We start from the raw sequence: 20,294 nt of genomic DNA on the forward strand, positions 1-20,294 counted from the left end.
TTATTATTTAGCTTATTAAAAAAAACTAGAGTTTAACCAACTTTATTTTGTCTATCACACTTATTTTTTAAAAACCCAACAGATTGATAAAGTTCAGTATATCAGTTCCATCAAAAATCTTCCATCAAAAGAATCAAGACTGGCTCATATTCTGCTTTTTAGTGGAAATGTCCAGGATGCTGAAACTTTGCTTCTTCAAGCTGGGCTTATTTACCAGGCTATTCAAGTTAATATTAATCTCTACAACTGGGAAAGGTAGTATGCTTCTTGTAGTGTATCTTAGTATGGCAATATATATTTTTGTCTTTGAATTGATTTGGTTATAACAATTTAAATTACAACTTACATAACTTTATCCCATTCCAAGTCCTTACTTTTTCTTTCAGAATTAATGCTGATGTAATATATACTAAAGTTTGTGACATGGCATGTGGAATTGTTGATAAAGAAACACAAGTCCCAGTCCTATTTTGCTACACAGATTTTTTTTAAAAGCTTTTAAACGTTTTCATATCAGTAACTCTTTAGGTCCATGTATTCCTGATTTATGTATCTTGCTCACATGTCTAAAGCTAGACAGGGAAGGCACCCAGAATGTATTGGGGGAGTGAAGTTCTTCTGGTCACTGCTTCCCACCTTCAGGTTGGTTCCTTCCGAAAGAAATTATCCTGAGTTTGGAAACATGATTTTCCTGTCTAACATAAAATTCCATCCTAAAAATGCTACCTGTGAAATCTCTGAAATGTCACATGGTAGCCTTAGCCATTCTTCTCTAATAGTTCAGGTTTTTTGCCCCAGTCTACAAATATGGAGCCGTAATATTCTTTCCTACTTTATAATGAACGTGAAGTATTTTAATAATGGAAAGTAGCACGGACATGCTATTTATTAATTGATAAAATGCATTCCAACCCCCAGTGTACCTAGATTTTCTGTGCAGTCTCTCATTTTACTACTTAAGCCTATACATGTTCAGTTTCAGCAAGACTTATATACTGTGGGGGTTTTGCTTCTGGTCCTTTAAAGAAAAAAGATTAGTGATAACTGTGCTAATCTTTAGTCTGATGGATGCAAAGCAGTAATTGTTACATTGGTAATAGGAAGCTGTTACTGTTTTACAGTGTAAAGAGCCAAATTTGAGAGTTTCCAGTCTCAAGTTTCATGGGTAGGAAATTCTATGTGATGTGTATAATGTTCTAATTTGCATATGCTTATTGCACATATAGAGCCTTCTACATAATTGGAAAAGAACAGGAATAATGTTCTAATTGAATTACTGTCCATTAGTAAGCTGCCCCATGATCCTTAGAAGGGGGTGGGGGCGAGGAGGCAGAAAGGTTCACCAGTATTTTTTCATTGGTACAATGATTGTTTCTTATGTTTAGACTCAATCCAACAATTATGTTTGCTGGATAATATAGCTTAAATTTATTAGAAATTGTAAATGAGCTGTATTTAATGGGGAAAGTATTTTTCAATTTTATAGCATTATAAGAAAAATAGAAACACTCATTCTTGTAATATACTTCGTAAAATTAATTTAAGAACTGTTGTCAGCCCTAATGCTTGGTTTCTTCTTGCTCTGTGATAAGAAAATGTTTCACTAGTGCAGTTGCTGTACAGCATGTGTGTTTGTAAAACCAAGGCATTTGTGATTAGTTCAGTTTCTGAGTTCAGCCTGATGAGCTTATTACTGTTTTGCTTTCTTCTAGAGCACTAGAACTTGCTGTGAAACACAAGACGCACGTTGACACAGTGCTGGCTTACCGACAAAAGTTCTTGGATGACTTCAGTAAAAAAGAAACGAATCAGCGATTTTTGCAATATGCAGAAGGGGCAAGTATTCTGTGGAAGTTGAGTTATACTTTTTGAAACTCTGCCTTATAGCTATGAAGCAATTTCAGACTGTAGGCCAGTGTGTATTTAATAACACCCTGTGCTTGTACTTTAATTCACAGTATGAAACAAAATCAACAACTTGATTTTTTTTTTTCAGGATTTCCACTTTGAGGCTCAGTTATTAGCACTGATGGAACAAAGCCAAACTATGTTAGGGGATATCTCCTTACAGTTATGAAAATCATACTGTGGAAATACTGTAGAGCTAGATAATGTAGGTATAGAGTTTTTATTTTATGGGAAAAGACAAATATTAAGGTTTTTTTCTGCTGCTGAAGCCTTCAGGTTTGTGGTTTAACCAGTACAGGCTAATCCAGTGAAAGATGCTGTCTTAACTTATTCTGATATGGCATTCTGAGGAAACATTACAGCAGTAGACATGTTGTTTAGCTTAGTAAAGCTTTTCTAAGGTATACTGAGTTTTATTTGAAAATCATCTGCTGCTTTTGGCAAGCTGCGCCGTAATGTTCACACTCCCCTGTATAACAGAAGGTTAGAAACTTAGAACACTGTCATATGGGACTCAGCTAAGCCAGTAGTATCTGGCAAGTCTTGAATACACTATAATAGATCACAATAAGAGCCCTCTGAAACAAGATAAAATAGTTGTGGTAAAGAAAAGCTTCGTATGGCTTTCAAATCACAACAGATATCATGCCATATTTGATGGAAGTAGAGCCATAATCCACAGTGGGTAAGGAAGAAAGCTGAAATCCAAGTAATTTTATTTCAGAATCAAATTCTCATGTGACACAAGTTCATCATTGAGGGGAAAAAATATAACACATTCTTGGACCCAAAGAACTTGATCCATGACATAGGGGTTTTTTGGATCTTGGCCATTTGATAATCTTTACGAAATTAACTAATTTGTCAAACTGAGATCAGTACAAAGAAAATGGGCTATTCTCTTTTTCCTTCTGTCCTATAAAATATATGTATATGTATTTTATAAAATCATAGAATATATGACTTAGAAAAAAACATACAGATCATCCAATCCAAACCTCTGTTCAGCACAGAAATTCTCTAACCCATTCCTGGAAGGGTGTTATCCAACCCTTGTTTGAAAACCTTCAATATAGAGAACTAAAGGATCCCCACCATTATTATAGGCAGTTTGTTCCTCTGTTTAACTGTTCTTAGCATCAGGAAACTCCTGATGATATTCAAACTGACTCTTTTTATTTCAATGTACTGGTCCTTCTTCTGCTCTCAGTTTCAGCAGAGAACAGGTCTCCCCATCTTGCACATGATTGCTTTTAGATATTTGTTAGATTGCTATTTTAGTCTTCTCTTTTGAAGAAAAAAAAATGCACTCAGCTCCTTGGTTTCTAGACCCCTTATCATCCTGGTACTCTTTTCTGAACCCACCCCATGTCCCTTTAAAAGTGTGGTTCCCAGAAGAAGATAGTACTCTCAAGTCCATTCTGGACAGCAGAGATTATCTGCAGTTGACAATTATATTATTGAAATCAGCATCTTACTGTTGACATGATTACTAGTTAAGACAAGAAATGCCATATTAATTTGATAAATTTTGCCCAGTTTTATTATGTTCCTTAAAGAACACGCTGTTACAGAATGGAGAGTAGAGGGGAGAAAAGCTAGTACAAAGCATAAATACTACAGTACTGTACTTGTGGAAACAGATACATTACTGGTGCCCATTTTATTTCACTTATCTCTTGTAACTATATGTGCAGTGTTTCATAAACTGGAATTCTTGAAAGAAGTTGCTCAAATATTATTCATAAATAGTTACATAGTTACATACAATAAATACATTTCAGTCACAGTTACTAGAAAAGTCTGAAGACATGTATTGCACTCTGAATTTTTTCCATGTCAGTGAGTCATATAGAAGAGGTCAAATTATATCTGCCCCAGCCAGTGGCTATCAACACTGTTCTAATAGCTTAGAAAAAAATAGATAGGAATAAATTTGCATTAGTTAGACTACAAATAATAAGTATTGTCCACAATTACAGATTTTTAAATTTTACAGCTTGAAAAACATACATCAAGATGAATTATTAAATTAGATACAGGACACACACACAAAATGTTTTTAATTATCAGGTAAAAAATGGCATGTAATGTTTTATTTCAATGGGACTTAATTTACAGCTCAACTGTATGTATATTTGTTCAGAATTAAGCACCATTACATTTGTTTCTTTTATGTATTTATATACAAGTTTCAGTATTTATATCATGTTTCTTATTTTAAAAATCCTAATGCTATTTAGAATACTGTTCAGTGGAGGCTGCTCCCAGATAAACTTAGCTGAGGTGGTTCATTTGTAATAGATTTAATACCATTTGAAATATCCATTTGAGATTCATAAAAGTAGAGGTGCAGTATATTGTGTGCTTACGTTAGAAATATATAACATTTTAATTCTGCACAAAAGTTACCTTTAGTATGAGGTTTGCTAAGCTATTAATGTCAGGCCTAGCTCAAGGAACTCCAAGAGACAATGCAAATTCAGTTCAGCTTTGTTTATTAGCTACAACCTCTACCAAGAATCTTCCCAGACTGAAACTCCAGCTCCGAAGCCAGCCAGCCACAACAGTGTGAATTCCTCAGGGAGGTGCCAGTCTCATCCTCTTATATCTCCCACACTCCTCTGGCGAGCTAAGAAAATGTTTATATCCCTGAGCCTGGCCTTCATAATTCCATTCCATCACAATTAACATGTATTGTATAAATAGTACAGTAGCTCATGCACTTCTGCATAAAATTATTAACAGTGTTTTTAATGCCTCTGAAATACACACAGAATTATTTCACACAACAATTACAACTATTGGTAAAGACTTGTATATATAAATGTACATGTATACATACACACGTTCATACCCATCATGCTATTCATTTTTGATGTAAACAACATTACAGATAGTCCTCACTTAACAACCACAATAGAGACCAGAAAATTGGTAATTAAGCAGGACAGTCATTAGTGAGTCACCACGTGATTGGACCCGATTTTATAACCATTTTTATGACGGTTAAGCAAATCACTGTGGTTGTTAGGCGAATCATGTGGTCATTAAGCAAATTCAGCTTCCCCAATGGACTTTTTTGCCAGAATTTGCTTAACAACCACGTGATTCACTTAACAACCATCATAAAAAGGTCACAAATTGCAGTTGTGATGCAGGGGGTGGTGCAACAGTTTGCAATGGTCATAAGTGCAAGTACAGGTCGTAAAACAATTTTTCCAAGGCAGCCATAACTTTGAACTGTTGTTAAATGAACAGTTGTTAAGCAGGGACTACCTGTATCCAAAGAACAGAAGAAAAGAAAAATTGATAGGCAAAAGAAAGATAAAAATGGGAAACAAGGAAAAGGAAGCCTAATTAAATCTAGTTTATACCAATACTACTAACTATATTTTTCCTTACAAACCATCTTTGTTTCCACCACATCCATATGTCTTTATTCACTTTTGTTTTTTAATTTTTCACCTTTTTTGAGGATCTCATCAGCTCTAATATTCTCAGTTCTTCCCCATACTTACAACTTTTTCACTCTTGCTCCACATATTTGGTATTTCAATTCTCATTCATGCCCTCTGTATGACCAAGGCACCTCAACATATGTATTTTGTACAAATCACTCACATTCATTCAGCATTCATTCATTCTTGACCCTACTTTTTCTTGATTTACTAGATCTATATTTTTAAGTACTATAACCCCACTGCATTCAGTTTACTTTTATGTTTTCCTGAGATACCCAGCTTTCACTGTGGGCAAATCATGCTCTTACATGCAATTTTGTTATTTCAACAAAATATGTTCCTTGCTACAGACAATGTACTACTATTTTTCTCTATACTTTGTGCATCTTTAAATATATCAAATCTATTTTCCCCTTTTTAGTAAATATTATAAAAGTACACAAATTCATCTACTTGCTCTAATTTTTCACCATTTATATATATCTTGCAATCTATTAATTTTCAGCCCATATTCCTCATTGAATCATACAATGTATCTCTTATTCACCCAAACCATTCAGCATTGTCTCAGTACAAAAGTAAATACAAACTCATGTCCCCAGCCAACATGCCTCTATCATTACCAGAAGCATATGATCTTTCTCCAAAAAGTTCACAATGTTTTTCTTGGTCATGAACATTTAAAGCATTCCTTTAATTCCACTCTCCAACTTATCAGTGTTCTTATACAAGTTTCTAAAATACTTATTCCAGCATTCCCAAACTTTGGTTTCCATGCCAAATTAGTCCATCACTTTTCTTCTTAATTCCATTTACTCTGTTGCTCCTTTTCATTCACTTTCAGTTTTTTCTATCAAATGCCTCTGCATTTTATCTGCTTCTTTAAAACTCAGACATTCCTTGTTATCTTTGACTACATTCATTTTTTGTCCATGCTCATTATACATTAACTTTCTCTCATTTTTTGCAATGATCATTTTCTTACATACATTTATCTCATCCACAGCCTCTTTTACATCATCACTCCGCCGAGCATCCTTTGTATTGTTCCATATTGTTCCATGGTACTCTGGAACAGAACTCTTTCCATTGCATTCCAAGCAGCTTCCACATCTTCTTTCCTTGTCTCTATTTTCTTTTCATTCTGCTGGGAGATTAAGCTGCCTCCTAATACCTTTTCAGGTAGGAGTCATACATTCTCTTTTTGCAGCCATTCTATGTTAATTCACCTGTTTTCTTTCATTTTTTTCTTCCATGTCCATTTTTTTCAAAGATCCAATCTTGACACTACCAAATAATGGGTCTGTTTCACATTCAGAACCTCTTATTACCCTTGTATCCTTCGCTAATTTTCTAAGTCTTTCATGATAAACAATCAGACCAGTCATGCCATTTATATTTATGCCATTGCCATGGGTATGAATGAACCGATGTATTCTTAAAGCAATATTAGAAGCAAATATCCTATTTTCATTCATTCTTAAGACTGCTTTTCTCTATACTACACATTCAGCATTTCCTGCTAACAATATCCTGAGCATACTGGTATATTCCATGTATCTCCTCATTGGTGGAATGTGGATGACACTATGTCAGGTTGCAAGGTGGTTTTTAATGTAGACATCCTAGTTCCATAGACTAGCATGAATATACTTGAGGTAAAAGTGGGGTTGGTTGCACTTATGGTATACTCATTTAAACATGCCAAAGCTGACATTGTGTGCTTACCATTAGCTCCGTGTGATATAAATATGACTAAGGCTGGTGATCCAGTCTCCTCTTCTTTTCTTTTACTGACAGAAATTGTGTGAATGTATGATTGAGGTTTCATCACAACATTAAAATATTATACATGTAGTTTTCATATAATCTTAAATACAGTTCTTTTCAGTAAAGCAGTTCACACATTCTCATGCTAGGCACCTGGGGAACAGAAATCAAGGAATGCCTACAGATGTGTCAATGAACTGTATGCTTATAATTTACACTGAAAGAGACTCAAACTCATATAAAGTTTAAACAAACATAACTACAATGCAATATGTAATGTATGGTCATTGTGTTTATTTGGCTGATATATGTAATTACTTTAACTACAGAATATTAATTTTTCAGATTAGTATGCAAACTGCACTTTGTGGTTTTTTACTAGCCTTTTTAGCAGCTCCCTTTTCAGCACTCTCTTCTGTGCTGTAAGGTTCAAAGACTCTGTGAGAATCAAAAATTGACAACTTCATTTTATATACAGGTAATCCTCAGCTTATGTCCATTCATTCAGCAACCATTCAAATTTAGGGCGGCATTGAAAAAATGGACGTACGACCAGTCCCTAAATTTCCAGCCATCGCAGCACCCCTGCAGGCATGTGATCATGATCTGGGTGGCCAGCTCACAATTACGACATCACAGGGAGCCACAGTCACATGACTGCCATTTGCAACCTTCCCTATCGGCTTCCCACAAGCAAAGTCAATGGGGAAGTTGGCAAGGAAGGTTCCACGTTACTCCACTAAGTCACTCCTGCCCGCAGCAACTCCCCACTCATGCACAGCCTCTGCCGGCCCTCCAAGGCTTCCCTCAACTCATTTGTGACCTGTGCCAGGCCTCTGAAGCCCAACTCTGGCCTCCCTCGATTTGCCTGCTGCCGATGCCAGGCCTCCCAAGCCCTTCCTTGTTTCGCGCACAACCTGCACTGGGCCTCCCAATCCCCCCAGCATCCCTCGTGTGGCCCGTCCCAGGCCATTCAAGTGCTCCCTGGCCAACTCACGTGCAGCCTGCGCCTGCCCTCCCAGGGCCTCTCCCAGCCTCCCCCCATCCCCGTGGCACCCCCATGTTCCTTACCTGGGACTTGCGCAGCTTCTCATGTAATGACCCACACATCTTGGAGTTATGACAGCAACCAGGACTGCTGGGATTGCCATCGCTAAGCGATGCAGTTACATGACAGCACATTTTACGGCCACCTTGCTTAGCGATGGCAATCTTGGCCCCAATTGCCATCGTAACCCTAGGTCCACTGTATTTACCTAATTTGGTCTTTTCTACCATAATACTAGAACTATTTTTTTTTAACTGAAAATTAAGAATTTTGAATCCAAGGGTAAAATACAGAAGCAGAGCAAGCATAAGCAATCTTCTTGAGTCCAAGGAAACCCCAGATACATGAGATAACAGGGCTGCATGTATGCAGACAGCTTCCTATGTATGTACACACGGAAGCACACTCATAATCTTTTCCCCCTTCCCAAATAAAAATATTTTTTCTCTTTGTTCCTCCCTCCCTCTTGATTTTGCAGCTTGACATTAACTGGGATAAAATCAAAGCTAAAATTGAGTTGGAAATTGCAAAAGAACGAGAACGAGCTACAGCTACTCCAACAGTCAGAGGAAGCATGACCATTCAACGCTAAGAGCCATATTGATTATATGAAATAGGGGCTTTGAATCTGTTATTCAGTATACTAAGCTACTGGTAATATTTGTATATAATACTTAATTTTTATAGTTATCTGGAAAAAATGAATTTGTATGCATGTAACCTGTGGAATGATAAATCTATTTGGTTATAATGTTCATATGAGTAGCTTAAATGAGCATAGTAGATTTCTAAGATTGTATGATCTACTAGCATTACTGATACATATTAAATCTGTCACATAAATAAACAGTCAGCTATTCTGATTACCAACAGGCAACATGGAATCTGAGAATATATTTCTTTATTATAAAAACTAGGAGTTTTATTATATGTACAATTAAGTTTTTTAAAAAAAATATTTGGTAAAACATTTTCAGAAAATATTCACATTTTGAAGTTGTCGAGATCTCCCATTTGTTTATTTATATAGGACACATAATTTTACTAAGATGCCAGGAATTTAGATTAACATCACACTATTTGCTATGCTGCAGCTCCCTTTATAAGTATATTGAGTTAATAGCCTGATTAATTGTCCAGAGAAGAAGAATACACTTATTTTGTAATGACAGCAATAATAAAATAATTGTATACAATATTTAATATAAACTATCATTTGGAATGTTAAATCATTTTGTGATTGGTAAATACATAATATAAAATGTATGAATAGATAATTTAAGATATTTTATGAGGCTTAACTTCTTAATTTGTTAAATGAAATAATTCTCATTAAGAATTTATAAAAGGTCAAAATATTATGAGGTCACTCAAGATTTTATTTCTTCGGCCAAGAAATCAGCCTTACGTAAGACTGAGAGCCAAACTGTATGTACATTAGAACCAAAGAACAAGAAGCTGGTATTTTTTCCATTACGCCCAAGGAGGATGATTGAGCATATCAAAATTAAATGTATTGTGTGAAAGACCGCTTAGATATGTACAGCAGTTTCATGTGCTGGCCATGACTCATCATTCATTTAAAAGGAACCCTGCGCATATTTGAAAATATGTTCATAGAGCTGTATCCTTGGATGGAAACTGTGGATGACCAGGACAGATCAAGACTATAGAATCTACTTAGATTGAGGCAGCCAATTAATCATAACTAAATAAATGCATAAACAAACTAATGTGTACAAAGGATCCAAAAAGTCTTCCTTAGACTCTTATCCCCAGGTTTACACAGAACTTGGCTTTCATTACTTTTTCTGTGTTTTGGATGCAGTATGAACTACTTATCACTATCACGTTTTTCTTTTCCTTCTCATAACTAGCATTCACAACTTTTACAACTTCTTTGAGACTTTTCTTCCATTACATTCCTAGAAAAAGTAAATTTGACTAATATATAATTGATAAAGAGGAGAAATATTGGATTAAAAATATTAAAAATATAGGATGTAGTGCTTGTATTTGTTTAAAATCCAAAAGTAGCAAAATCCCAAGCTAGTACACATCCCAGTAGGATTTTTAGAGTTCTAAAACACAGCAAGCTGGATTCAAATGGGAATCATGCCAAATTAATTTATTTTTGTGTTTTTTCAAACCATGAGGCAAATTTGAAAAGGTAACAGGTTCCATGAATATTTGCTTTGGCCTATCTCACAGAAACGTTAAATGATTCCCATAATTTCAGTACTGCATCTCTCATTTATATTTAATGAGTATGCCATTTTAATAAAAAAAAAAAAAGATACGAGAGAAGGAGAAGCTTCTGTTCTTAAAAAGATTTTTGTGGGGAAAGAAAATGCACTTAGATCCTCCTCATAATTGTTCTCAAAAGATAAGAATGTAAGGCAGGCCATGTTGGGTTAGAGCTCTTGTCTTTTTACAGTAGTCAGCCAGATGCTCCTGGGAAACACTTTAAGATGAAAATGAGAGTCATTCTCAGCTGTTCATTTCCAGGATGTGATCATCAAAGCCAAATGCTTCTTACTTATTAACCCATTGTCTTTTGAAGTAGGATAGCTGAAAACCACTAATTAGTTAATCTATTTGTCTAATAGACTCTTAATACAGACTTTTCCAGTCTGGTGTTATCCACATCTATTGGGATAAAATTCCCAGCATAACATCAAGGACCAGGCCTACTGAATGTGATGCACTTTAACTAAGGTAAATTAATGTGCTGTGTGAAAAAGTCAGCCGTGGCTAGTTTTAGAATGTCTTACTGCAATTCCAGTGATGGCCCTGAGATAAATAACATGCAGGGTAAATAGCACCATTGATGCCCCCTTCTCGTCAGTTACATTGTGTACAATATCAAATGGCCTGTTTAGAATTTCTAAATAAAAGTTGCATATTTTAAAGCTAATTAATGGAAGTTTCCTTCTCATACTTCAGACCCAAATGTCTGGAAAAAAAGATTGAAATCACTAATTATTCCTTTGTGATTTGCAGACAGTGTAGTCATTGCACAAGGGAATTTGGTGATCATACTTCCCTTGGATTCTTGGAAAACAGTAAAACTGAATACCTTTGCATAGGAATTTTTAATATGTTACCCCCAGTTATCATGGAGGGTGGAATCATAAAAGGTAGAAAAATTTGAAAGTTCAGCCCCTCTAATGCAAATCTTGTTTTGCACAAAATTAAATACAAGAATTTTGTAAGGCCAAGCATTTACCAGACCACCTTACCTGTCTCCTGAGAAATCTGTATGCGGGCCAAGAAGCAACAGTTAGAACCGGTCATGGAACAACCGATTGGTTCAAAATAGGGAAAGGTGTACGACAAGGCTGTATACTGTCACCCTGCTTATTTAACCTATATGCAGAGTACATCATGAGAAATGCCAGGATGGAAGAATCACAAGCCGGAATTAAGATTGCAGGGAGAATCATCAACAACCTCAGATATGCGGACGATACCACCCTAATGGCAGAAAGTGAAGAAGAACTAAAGAGCCTCTTGATGAGGGTGAAAGAGGAGAGTGCAAAAGCTGGCTTGAAACTCAACATTAAAAAAACTAAGATCATGGCATCTGGACCCATCAATTCCTGGCAAATAGAAGGGGTAGAAATGGAAGCAGTAACAGACTTCATTTATTTGGGCTCCAAGATCACCGCAGACGGAGACAGCAGCCATGAAATTAAAAGACGCTTGCTCCTTGGGAGGAAAGCTATGGCAAGCCTAGATAGCATATTAAAAAGCAGAGACGTCACCTTGCCGACAAAGATCCGCATAGTCAAAGCTATGGTTTTTCCAGTAGTAATGTATGGCTGTGAGAGCTGGACCATAAAAAAGGCCGAGCGCCGAAGAATTGATGCCTTTGAACTGTGGTGCTGGAGAAGACTCTTGAGAGTCCCCTGGACTGCTAGGAGGTCAAACCAGTCAATCTTAAAGGAAATCAACCCTGATTGCTCATTGGAAGGATCGATAATGAAGCTCAAGCTCAGATATTTTGGTCACCTAATGCGAAGAGAGATCTCTTTGGAGAAGACCCTGATGCTGGGAAAGATTGAAGGCAAAAGGAGAAGAGGACGGCAGAGGATGAGATGGTTAGATAGCATCACTGAAGCAATGAGCATGAAACTGAGCAAACTCAGGGAGGCAGTGAAGGACAGGAAGGCCTGGCGCAATATGGTTCATGGGGTCACGAAGAGTCAGACACGACTTAACGACTAAACAACAACAAGCATTTTTTTGCCCCACAAAATAAAACGCAAGTAAGTTGAATCATATATATATAGATGTGCTATTTAGAGGTAGACTGCACCCTTCTTCATGCTCATGTATGTATGCTTATTTTTCTATAATTATGAAGTATAAAAATAGCCACAGAAAGTGGCTTAAAATGTTTTTGTCTTGTTATTTTTATTCTTAGCTTTTTATTAAAAATATACATGGATAATTAAAACTAAAGAGATGAGAGAAAAATAAAGCAAAAATGGGGAGGGAAAAATATTTATTCAATAGGTAAAATTTGAATTAAACATTTTATAACTGAAAGGTTCTTCAAGACATTTTGCTGCTGTTAGTTTTTCAGCCAGTGCTTTTTCCTAAACTTGTACATACAAGCGATCCTCCCACAAATGTCCTTTAGTTTTCCAATATTTTGCAACATTTACTTATTTTATTTTATAGTTTTATAGTTAGTTATTTTATAGTTTATAAACCCTGAAATAAATGGATAATAAACTAGGGTAGAAATAATTTCCAGATGGTTACATAATTTTGCAAAAGTCCTTTGACCAAAGTCAGTAACTAAAGGGATAGCGCTCTAGCAATGGTAATAATTACCAGTTTGATTATAGCCCTTCAACATACTCTAGCAAGATGTTTTCCCCTTTTTCAGTTCCTTCAAGTCAGCCTTGACTCCTGCCAACTATATGGACATGCAGTGATTTCCCCTCGCCGCCTCCTTCCTAGGGCTGGGAGTGACTGGCCCAAAGTCACCCAGCTGGCTTTATGCCCAAGGCAGGACTAGAACTCATGGCCTTGCAGTTTGTAGCCCAGTGCCTTTAACCACTTCAACAAACTGGATTTCAAGATTTGATTTGTGTAAGGTAGTTTTATAATGCTTTAATGTCATCTATAAATTATTTTTATGATAAATTTTTGATGAGTAACCAAAATAGATTTGAAAAGAACTTTATGCTCTAGAGAATTCCAAGCTCATTTTTCTCCTGTTGTTGCATGCATATTAATATTTTAGTTTGTTATGTCTTTAGTTTTTTATTTCCTTGTCTATACCTAAGTGTAATTAATTGCTTCTGTTGGGCAGTAAATAAAGATTAACTAACTCAGCACATCTTTCTGCAGCCAATTAAAGCCAAAGGAAATCTGATGAAAAAAGCGTTAACAACCTGAGGAAATTGTCTACACATCTGGGGTTTCTGGATAGCAATTCCCCTTACATTCAGGATGTTGGGAGTTTATTATTTACGTGAGCAATGGCCAAAAGCAAAACAGAGGGATTTGTGAGTAAGGCTAGGTAGCTTTGGTAAAGTTCTAGGGCTTGCAACATAAGGTGCAAATTGTAAATGTGTTTTTTTTTCCTGATTTTTGTTTTTAAATGTAGTATAAGCCAATGGACACAGTATGGATTTTTTCCCCTACTGTATTTTCACAAGCTGTTGCAAAGATGCAAATGCAAGCAGTGCTCTCTCTCTCTCTGCTGGTGCTGTTTAATTCTGTTTAAGAAGGATGCCATTTATTACCCTATTATTAAGAAACAGACCTCATTGTACTCAATACTGTAGGAGTAAAAAAATAGGCACATATAGGATGTTCGATACAATTAGCAATTTATCTAACCATTTTCTAGAGAAAAGATGTTTCTGTATTTGCCTTGGATGTAGATGTCCAGAAAAAATGAGGAGGGGAAGAGAAAGAGTTGAAGGAACCTGCTGCCTTTTCTTTAAAATTTTTAGAGGAAAAGGTCTACCAGGCTCCTTCCATTTTTTTTACCCTATTCTTGCAATCATGAGATTGCATTTTAAACCAAATTAAATTTGTGACCAGATCTTCTTTTAATATATATTCAGCAGGGAAAGTTTCTCACCAGAATCAAATCTTTGGTCCTATAAAGTCCCTTTTGTTTTATTCCTTGTATTTGCCATTCTTATCTTTATGTTTACTTCATGAGTGATTAAGGAAGGCAAGAAGAAGGAGAGAATCAAGGGCCAGAAGCTGTTTCTCATATTTTCCAAATTTTAAAGAGAAGTTTATTAGTATTATAATGTTCATTGTAGTAGAAGAGCAAGTCTTTGTGCTGTGAATCTTACCGATTGCACTATTTTTTTTTCTGCCACTCAGGGAAATCTGAAATCATCTGTTTGCATTGTTAAGAATATCAACCTTTTCCCTATAGAACAACATTTAAAAAGGGAGCATTCTCAACTTTTTCTCAAAATAAATTCCTCACCAGAAAAGAAATCATTTGAAGTATATTTCCCTAAAGGTAAACAATCCTGAATTTAAGACTTCTCCACCAGAGGATTAGATTTAAAAACAAAAACATGACCCCATTATTGCATTCCCACCAAATCTAAGGTGACCCCCATTTTAAAGAAAAATTACTCTTTGTTTCAGGCAAATATAGTCTAATGTCAGTCATGAACTAGATGTACCTTGTTTGTTTTCATAAACTTAGAGCTGGGCAAGAAAGCTAAATTTATTTTAGTTTTTGGTTATTTCAAGCAAAACTAGTAGAAAGTAAGTTGCTTTTCTTCACTGTAAAGTTCAATTTGTCTTTTAGTTCATCCTTTGCCACCAAATGTGACAACATTTTGCATCTCCATGCATTCAACTCAAATGGCTATGCTACTGCTTTTTGTACTTATTATAATCACTCAGAACTTCAAGGATTTTTTTAAATGTATGCAACTGGTAATTAAAACAATTGATCTATGCAGTATACTCATGCATTGAATCAGGTTTGCAGGCCTGGTTCTATTTTTCAATAATTTCCCACATTCAGTAAATAAATTTAAAAGTAATTAAATATCAGTTTTACTTCTCAGCATTGAAAAATGCTCTCCAGCAAAACCATAAATATGTTTGTTAGGGATATCAACTGACTTCAGTAGCCCCAAGTAGTTGCATATTGAACTTATTGTTGAGATTACTCAATACACTATCAGTAGTTATAAGTAAAGATAGAAACAGAAGGATAGATTGGTAGTGTGTCTAGATCCTTAAAGACCTAGATTGTCCATTACATCAAGTTGCCATAAAACAAAAATGGAAATCCCACAACATCTCATTGTCCTCAAGAAACTTTATACAAGTCAGAAAGCCATAGCATGGACAGAACATGGCAAAACAGATTGGCTCCAGGTTGACAAAGTAGTGTGACAAGGCGGTATATTCTCCCCTTATTTATTCAACCTATATGCTGAATTTATATTAACGGAAGCTGGATTAGAAGCAGATGAGTGTGGTTTTAAAACTGGAGGAAGAAACTTTGATAACCTGCAATTTGTTGATGACATTAATGCAATAGCCAAAAATGCAAAGGATCTGCAAGCTCTTGTAATAACAATGGGACTAAAATTAAATGACAACAGGTGGAACAACAAGCCTTAGTACTGACAATTAAGGTATTGAAATAGTGGATAGCTTGTGCCTTTTAGGATCAACCACTAACAGTAAAAGAACAAGCAGTCAAAAAATATGTCATAGGCTTCCACTTGGTAGAGCAACCATGAAGGCCTTTGAAAAGATACTCAAACCTATACCTACAAAGATCAGAATCATGCAAGCCATGGTATTCCCTCTGACACATATAGATGTGGAGTTTGAAGAAGCAGGATAGGAAGAATATAGGCAGTCCTTGACTTATGACTATTTCAAAGTTACAACAGTGCTGAATGAATGTGGTTACGATTAGTCCTCAGAGTTCCAGCCATCCCAGCACCCCCATGGTCATGTGATTGCAATCTGGGTGCTTGGCAACTGGCTCACACTTATGACTGATTGCAGTGCCCCATGATCATGTGATCGCCATTTGCGACCTTCCCTGCCGGCTTCCCTAGAAAGTCAGTGGGGAAGCCGGCAGGGATGGTCGCAGGTTTCTGGGTTCTATCCCCCCGTGCACCCTACCCCACTGTGTTCATGCCACGTCAGCCCTCCTGCCAGCTTCCCCACTAACTTGTTCATGGAAGCCAGCAGGAAGTTGCCTCAACGACTTTGGGATTTGGTTAATGGCAGCAACTGGGACTGCAGGAATTGCTGTTGCTAAGTGATGCAGTTGCATTTTATGACTGCATCACTTACCAATAGAAATTCCAGTCCCAATTGACATAAGTCGAGGACTATCTGTATTGACGCTTTTGAATTTTGGTATTAGAGAAGACTCCTGAAAATACTGTGGACAGCCAAGAAAACAAATGGATCATCAAACAAATCAACCCAGAGTTCTCACTTCAGGCACAAATGACCAGTTTCAAATTATCCTACTTAAGACATATTTTGTGAAGACTTAGCTCTCTGGAGAAGGTTCTAATGCTAGGAAAGGTGAAAGAAAAGAGAAGAGGATGACCAGGTGCAAGGTAGATAGACTCATTTACAGTGGTGATGAGTGCCCCATTGGAAGACCTGAAAGACCAAGTTAGGAACAGATTGTCATGGAGAATATATGGCCACTGAGAGTCAACAGTGACTTGATGGCACATCATAATCTAGATCCTTAAAAGGAGTTTGGGACTGCAGGGATAGAAAGATGTCCAATTATCCCCTTTATTAGGACTTACCTTACTTAAAGCAGGCTTACTTCTGTGCTCTTATTGTGTTTGCAGATAGCCAACTGGTGGCCCTGTGTCAAGTGATCAGATCCCTCCTTGGTAAGGAGTGCACGGGGGAGCCCTCGCAGGCTTGCTGTGAGGATTATTCTAGACATCTGTCAAAGTTGCTTGGATTTGCCCAGAGTTGGACTCTAGCTGGGCAGGTCCTATGGAAGGGACTGAGGTATGGTTTTCCTGGTTATCTGGCATGAGTTTCAACTGATTAGCCCTGGGCTTTGTCCTGCTGGGCTGTATACTTCTTTACCTCTCTTTAGGACCAACCACTCCCTCTGAAGGAAAAATACTTTCTTTCATTTGGCTGCTGTACTCAGTTTGCTGGTGGCTGCAGAGCTCCAAAACATACGTCTCCTCCATTCTCCTCCCATCTACCTGTGTCAAGGTTGCAGCTTTACTGGCAACTCTGCGGGGCTGACACTGGGGGAAAGGCTCGAATGGGAGGGAAAGAAGCCAGCACAGGAGTCTGCAACTTTGCAAGCAGCCTGCTCTTCCACTTACAGCCATTGTGAATAGTAGCCATTTAAATCTCTGGCAAGTTACAGAGGAGAAATAAAGCCTTTTCAAACTGGTACACTACACACCAGTTTTATAGTGCAGATCAGATGGGACAGTAAATGTATTCAAGACCAAAAAAACCCTACTTTTTCTTCCTCTATTACGTTTATATCCCACCTTTTCTTCTGGGAGCTGTTGGTCTCCCTTTATTACCTCTGTAATAATTCTGTGAGCTGGGCTGAGAAATGGTGATTGACCAAAAGTTACCCACTGAGCACCACAGTCTAGTGGAGACTTGAACCTGGATTTTGCTGATCCTAACCCAACCTCTTAACTATGGCATTAGCTCGTCAAACTTTTCCTGTCACTGCACATTGCTTAAGGCAGCTGTCTCTTGAATCCTGAATAAATTCCTCTAAGGATCAGCCTTGGATGTTTTCTAGCATGTACGTGGCCCCACCTTTACATTGGCTAAGTTAATGGGAAACAAAGGAGTGATGAAAAAAACACTCATAGAGGATTGATAGGAAGACGGGTGCTTTAATCCATGCACACTACCCAGTTATTTCTTATACGTGCTCAGTTTCCACTCTGGAGCCCCAAATTGAAGGTAAGAACTGCTCAAAAAGAACAGTGGGGAAGAAATTGGCAAATAGTGAAAAGAATAAGAACCAGTCTTTACTTTTGCTTTTTCACTGCTCCCTGAAACCCCACATTAGCGAGAAATAAGAGGATCTCATGTTTCCCTTCTAACTATCAATCTGACTTTAAAAGTACTGTATGTTCAAGAAGACAAGTGCCATCAATAGCTTCACTATTTAAAATATTATTTAGGGTGCTTCTATAAACAATTAGAATACAAAGGACTGACGCAGATGGGTTTTTTAAAATTTTATTTTACATCCATTACATACATGTTTCCATGTATGATTGGAAGAGAATGTTTATTTTTTTTTGCAAAGATTGGCTCCACTGTTGGTGCATTTTAATCACAAGAAAGTAACAAGGAAACCATTTCAGCTTTCTTCTGTATGCATTTTTACAGCCAGTAATGTAGATTTGTTCAGATGCTAGTATAGCCCTTTATTTTTAAAGCATATAGCCTTCTGAAATGCTTTCATCGAATACGTGCAAATAATTAGCATAAGGAAAATGGGACTCGTGCCTCAGAAACAATAACGTATTGCTACATCTAACTACAACCAAGGAGGTACCTGCTAAGGTTGCAGTGGAGAAAAAAGGCAACTGAATGGCAGCTAAAGGCCATTTATAATCTTCCAGAAAACACTCATTAACTATTAAGTGGCCTTACCCTAAGGAAACATAAGACAATATATTCAGCATTTTAAAAACAAACAACAGCCATTTCTCCAATGAATACCCAGCTTTACTACTTCTTGAGAGATGCTAAACCAGAATTTTTTTCAGTACATAGGAGATGCTTTAATTTCATATTTGTTAATAACTATTATTGTTATCTTTAGACAGATAAAAGTGGTTTTGAAGACACAGTATCATCCTCAACTTCTTACATATTATTTGTGGCTTCAAGCTATAGTCAAGCCCAAAGCCTCGCATTGATAGACTAGGACACTGTCAAAGTGAGCAAACTAGTTATTGGCAATGTATCTATCTGATTTGGCACAATTGTAATGAGCAATTTGTGTGAGATGTATTGTCAAAGGCTTTCACGGCCAGAATACAATGGCTGGTGTGGGTCTTCCGGGCTATGTGGCTGTGTTCTGGAAGTTTTGTTTCCTAACGTTTCGCCAGCATCTGTGACCGGCATCTTCAGAGGGCAGGCACCAAAACAAGCAGAGGGCTGACACCAAAACAAGAGGTCACTTGTTAACCCAAACCCCACACACACCTCCGCCCCCCCCCCCCCCCGTTCAGGAACCCTCGCTGATCTCTATAAATACCCACAACAGGGTCACATCACCCTGGGCACAGAGAGAACTGCTCCTGTCTGTGCTCCTGCCCTCTGAAGATGCCGGTCACAGATGCTGGCGAAACGTTAGGAAACAAAACTTCCAGAACACAGCCACATAGCCTGGAAGACCCACATCAGCCATCAATTTGTGTGAGGTTAGTTGCCATGAAAAGTCTTAAAATTCATCAGAGACAGATTTAGAGAATTTTTCATCCTTATCTAATCAAATACCTGGCCAGTTATCTCCTATGTTTTTTAAAACATAATATATCAAGATCAACACCTCCCCCAAGTCATCTACTGTCTTGTTATTAAATGTACTTAAGTATGAAATTGCACATAAACTATCTTAAATGGGATAGAATATTTCACTGCAATTGCTTCAGGACATCAGCTTCTCTGGCTTCTAGATGGGTCACATATCAAAGACTATATCCCAATATCATACTAAGCCTCAGCGAACTGTGGTTTATTCAGTCTAGTTTTCCAGTTTAGCACGAATCCCTGAAACATTAACTAGCTACATAGGCTGGGTTTAAACATACAAGGATAAAGTATGATTGGCTCGTTATGGATCAGTATGCCATGTGTTTCAAATATTTGATCTTTACTTAAAAAAAAATTGAGATACTGATGCCTTAAAATGTTTAAGATTTAAATGTCTGGGGTATGAATAATTTAAAGAATGGAGACCCTTGTTGAACACCACCATCAGAACAAAGATTCCTGTATACGCCTGCAGATAAACTGAGAATTTTAGGTACCAAAAATTGGGTTTGGCTAATCCACAGATGGGCTTATCTGCAACTATATATGGTAGATTTTTT

General features: G+C 37.0%; 1 protein-coding gene across 3 annotated transcripts in view; it reads left to right on the top strand.

The window, feature by feature from the left end:
• Positions 1–11,421, top strand: part of IFT80 (intraflagellar transport 80) — an 84,758-nt gene extending 73,337 nt beyond the window's left edge. The window contains exons 17-19 of one of the 3 annotated variants that reach the window (XM_088131849.1): positions 83–255; positions 1,713–1,836; positions 8,669–11,421. In XM_088131849.1, the coding sequence (XP_087987975.1) occupies positions 83–255; positions 1,713–1,836; positions 8,669–8,782 (411 nt within the window). In that variant the 3' untranslated portion in view covers positions 8,783–11,421. Of the gene's footprint in view, positions 1–82; positions 256–1,712; positions 1,837–1,996; positions 2,093–8,668 lie in introns of those variants that run through there. The other 2 variants (XM_088131847.1, XM_088131848.1) reach the window with 2 other exon arrangements.
• Positions 11,422–20,294: the final 8,873 nt, after the last annotated feature.

Source organism: Python bivittatus, unplaced genomic scaffold (assembly GCF_059951505.1).
Source record: "Python bivittatus isolate LINGU-HERP-01145 unplaced genomic scaffold, Pbiv_v1 ctg000980_np1212, whole genome shotgun sequence".
In the NCBI taxonomy this organism is placed as follows: domain Eukaryota; kingdom Metazoa; phylum Chordata; class Lepidosauria; order Squamata; family Pythonidae; genus Python; species Python bivittatus.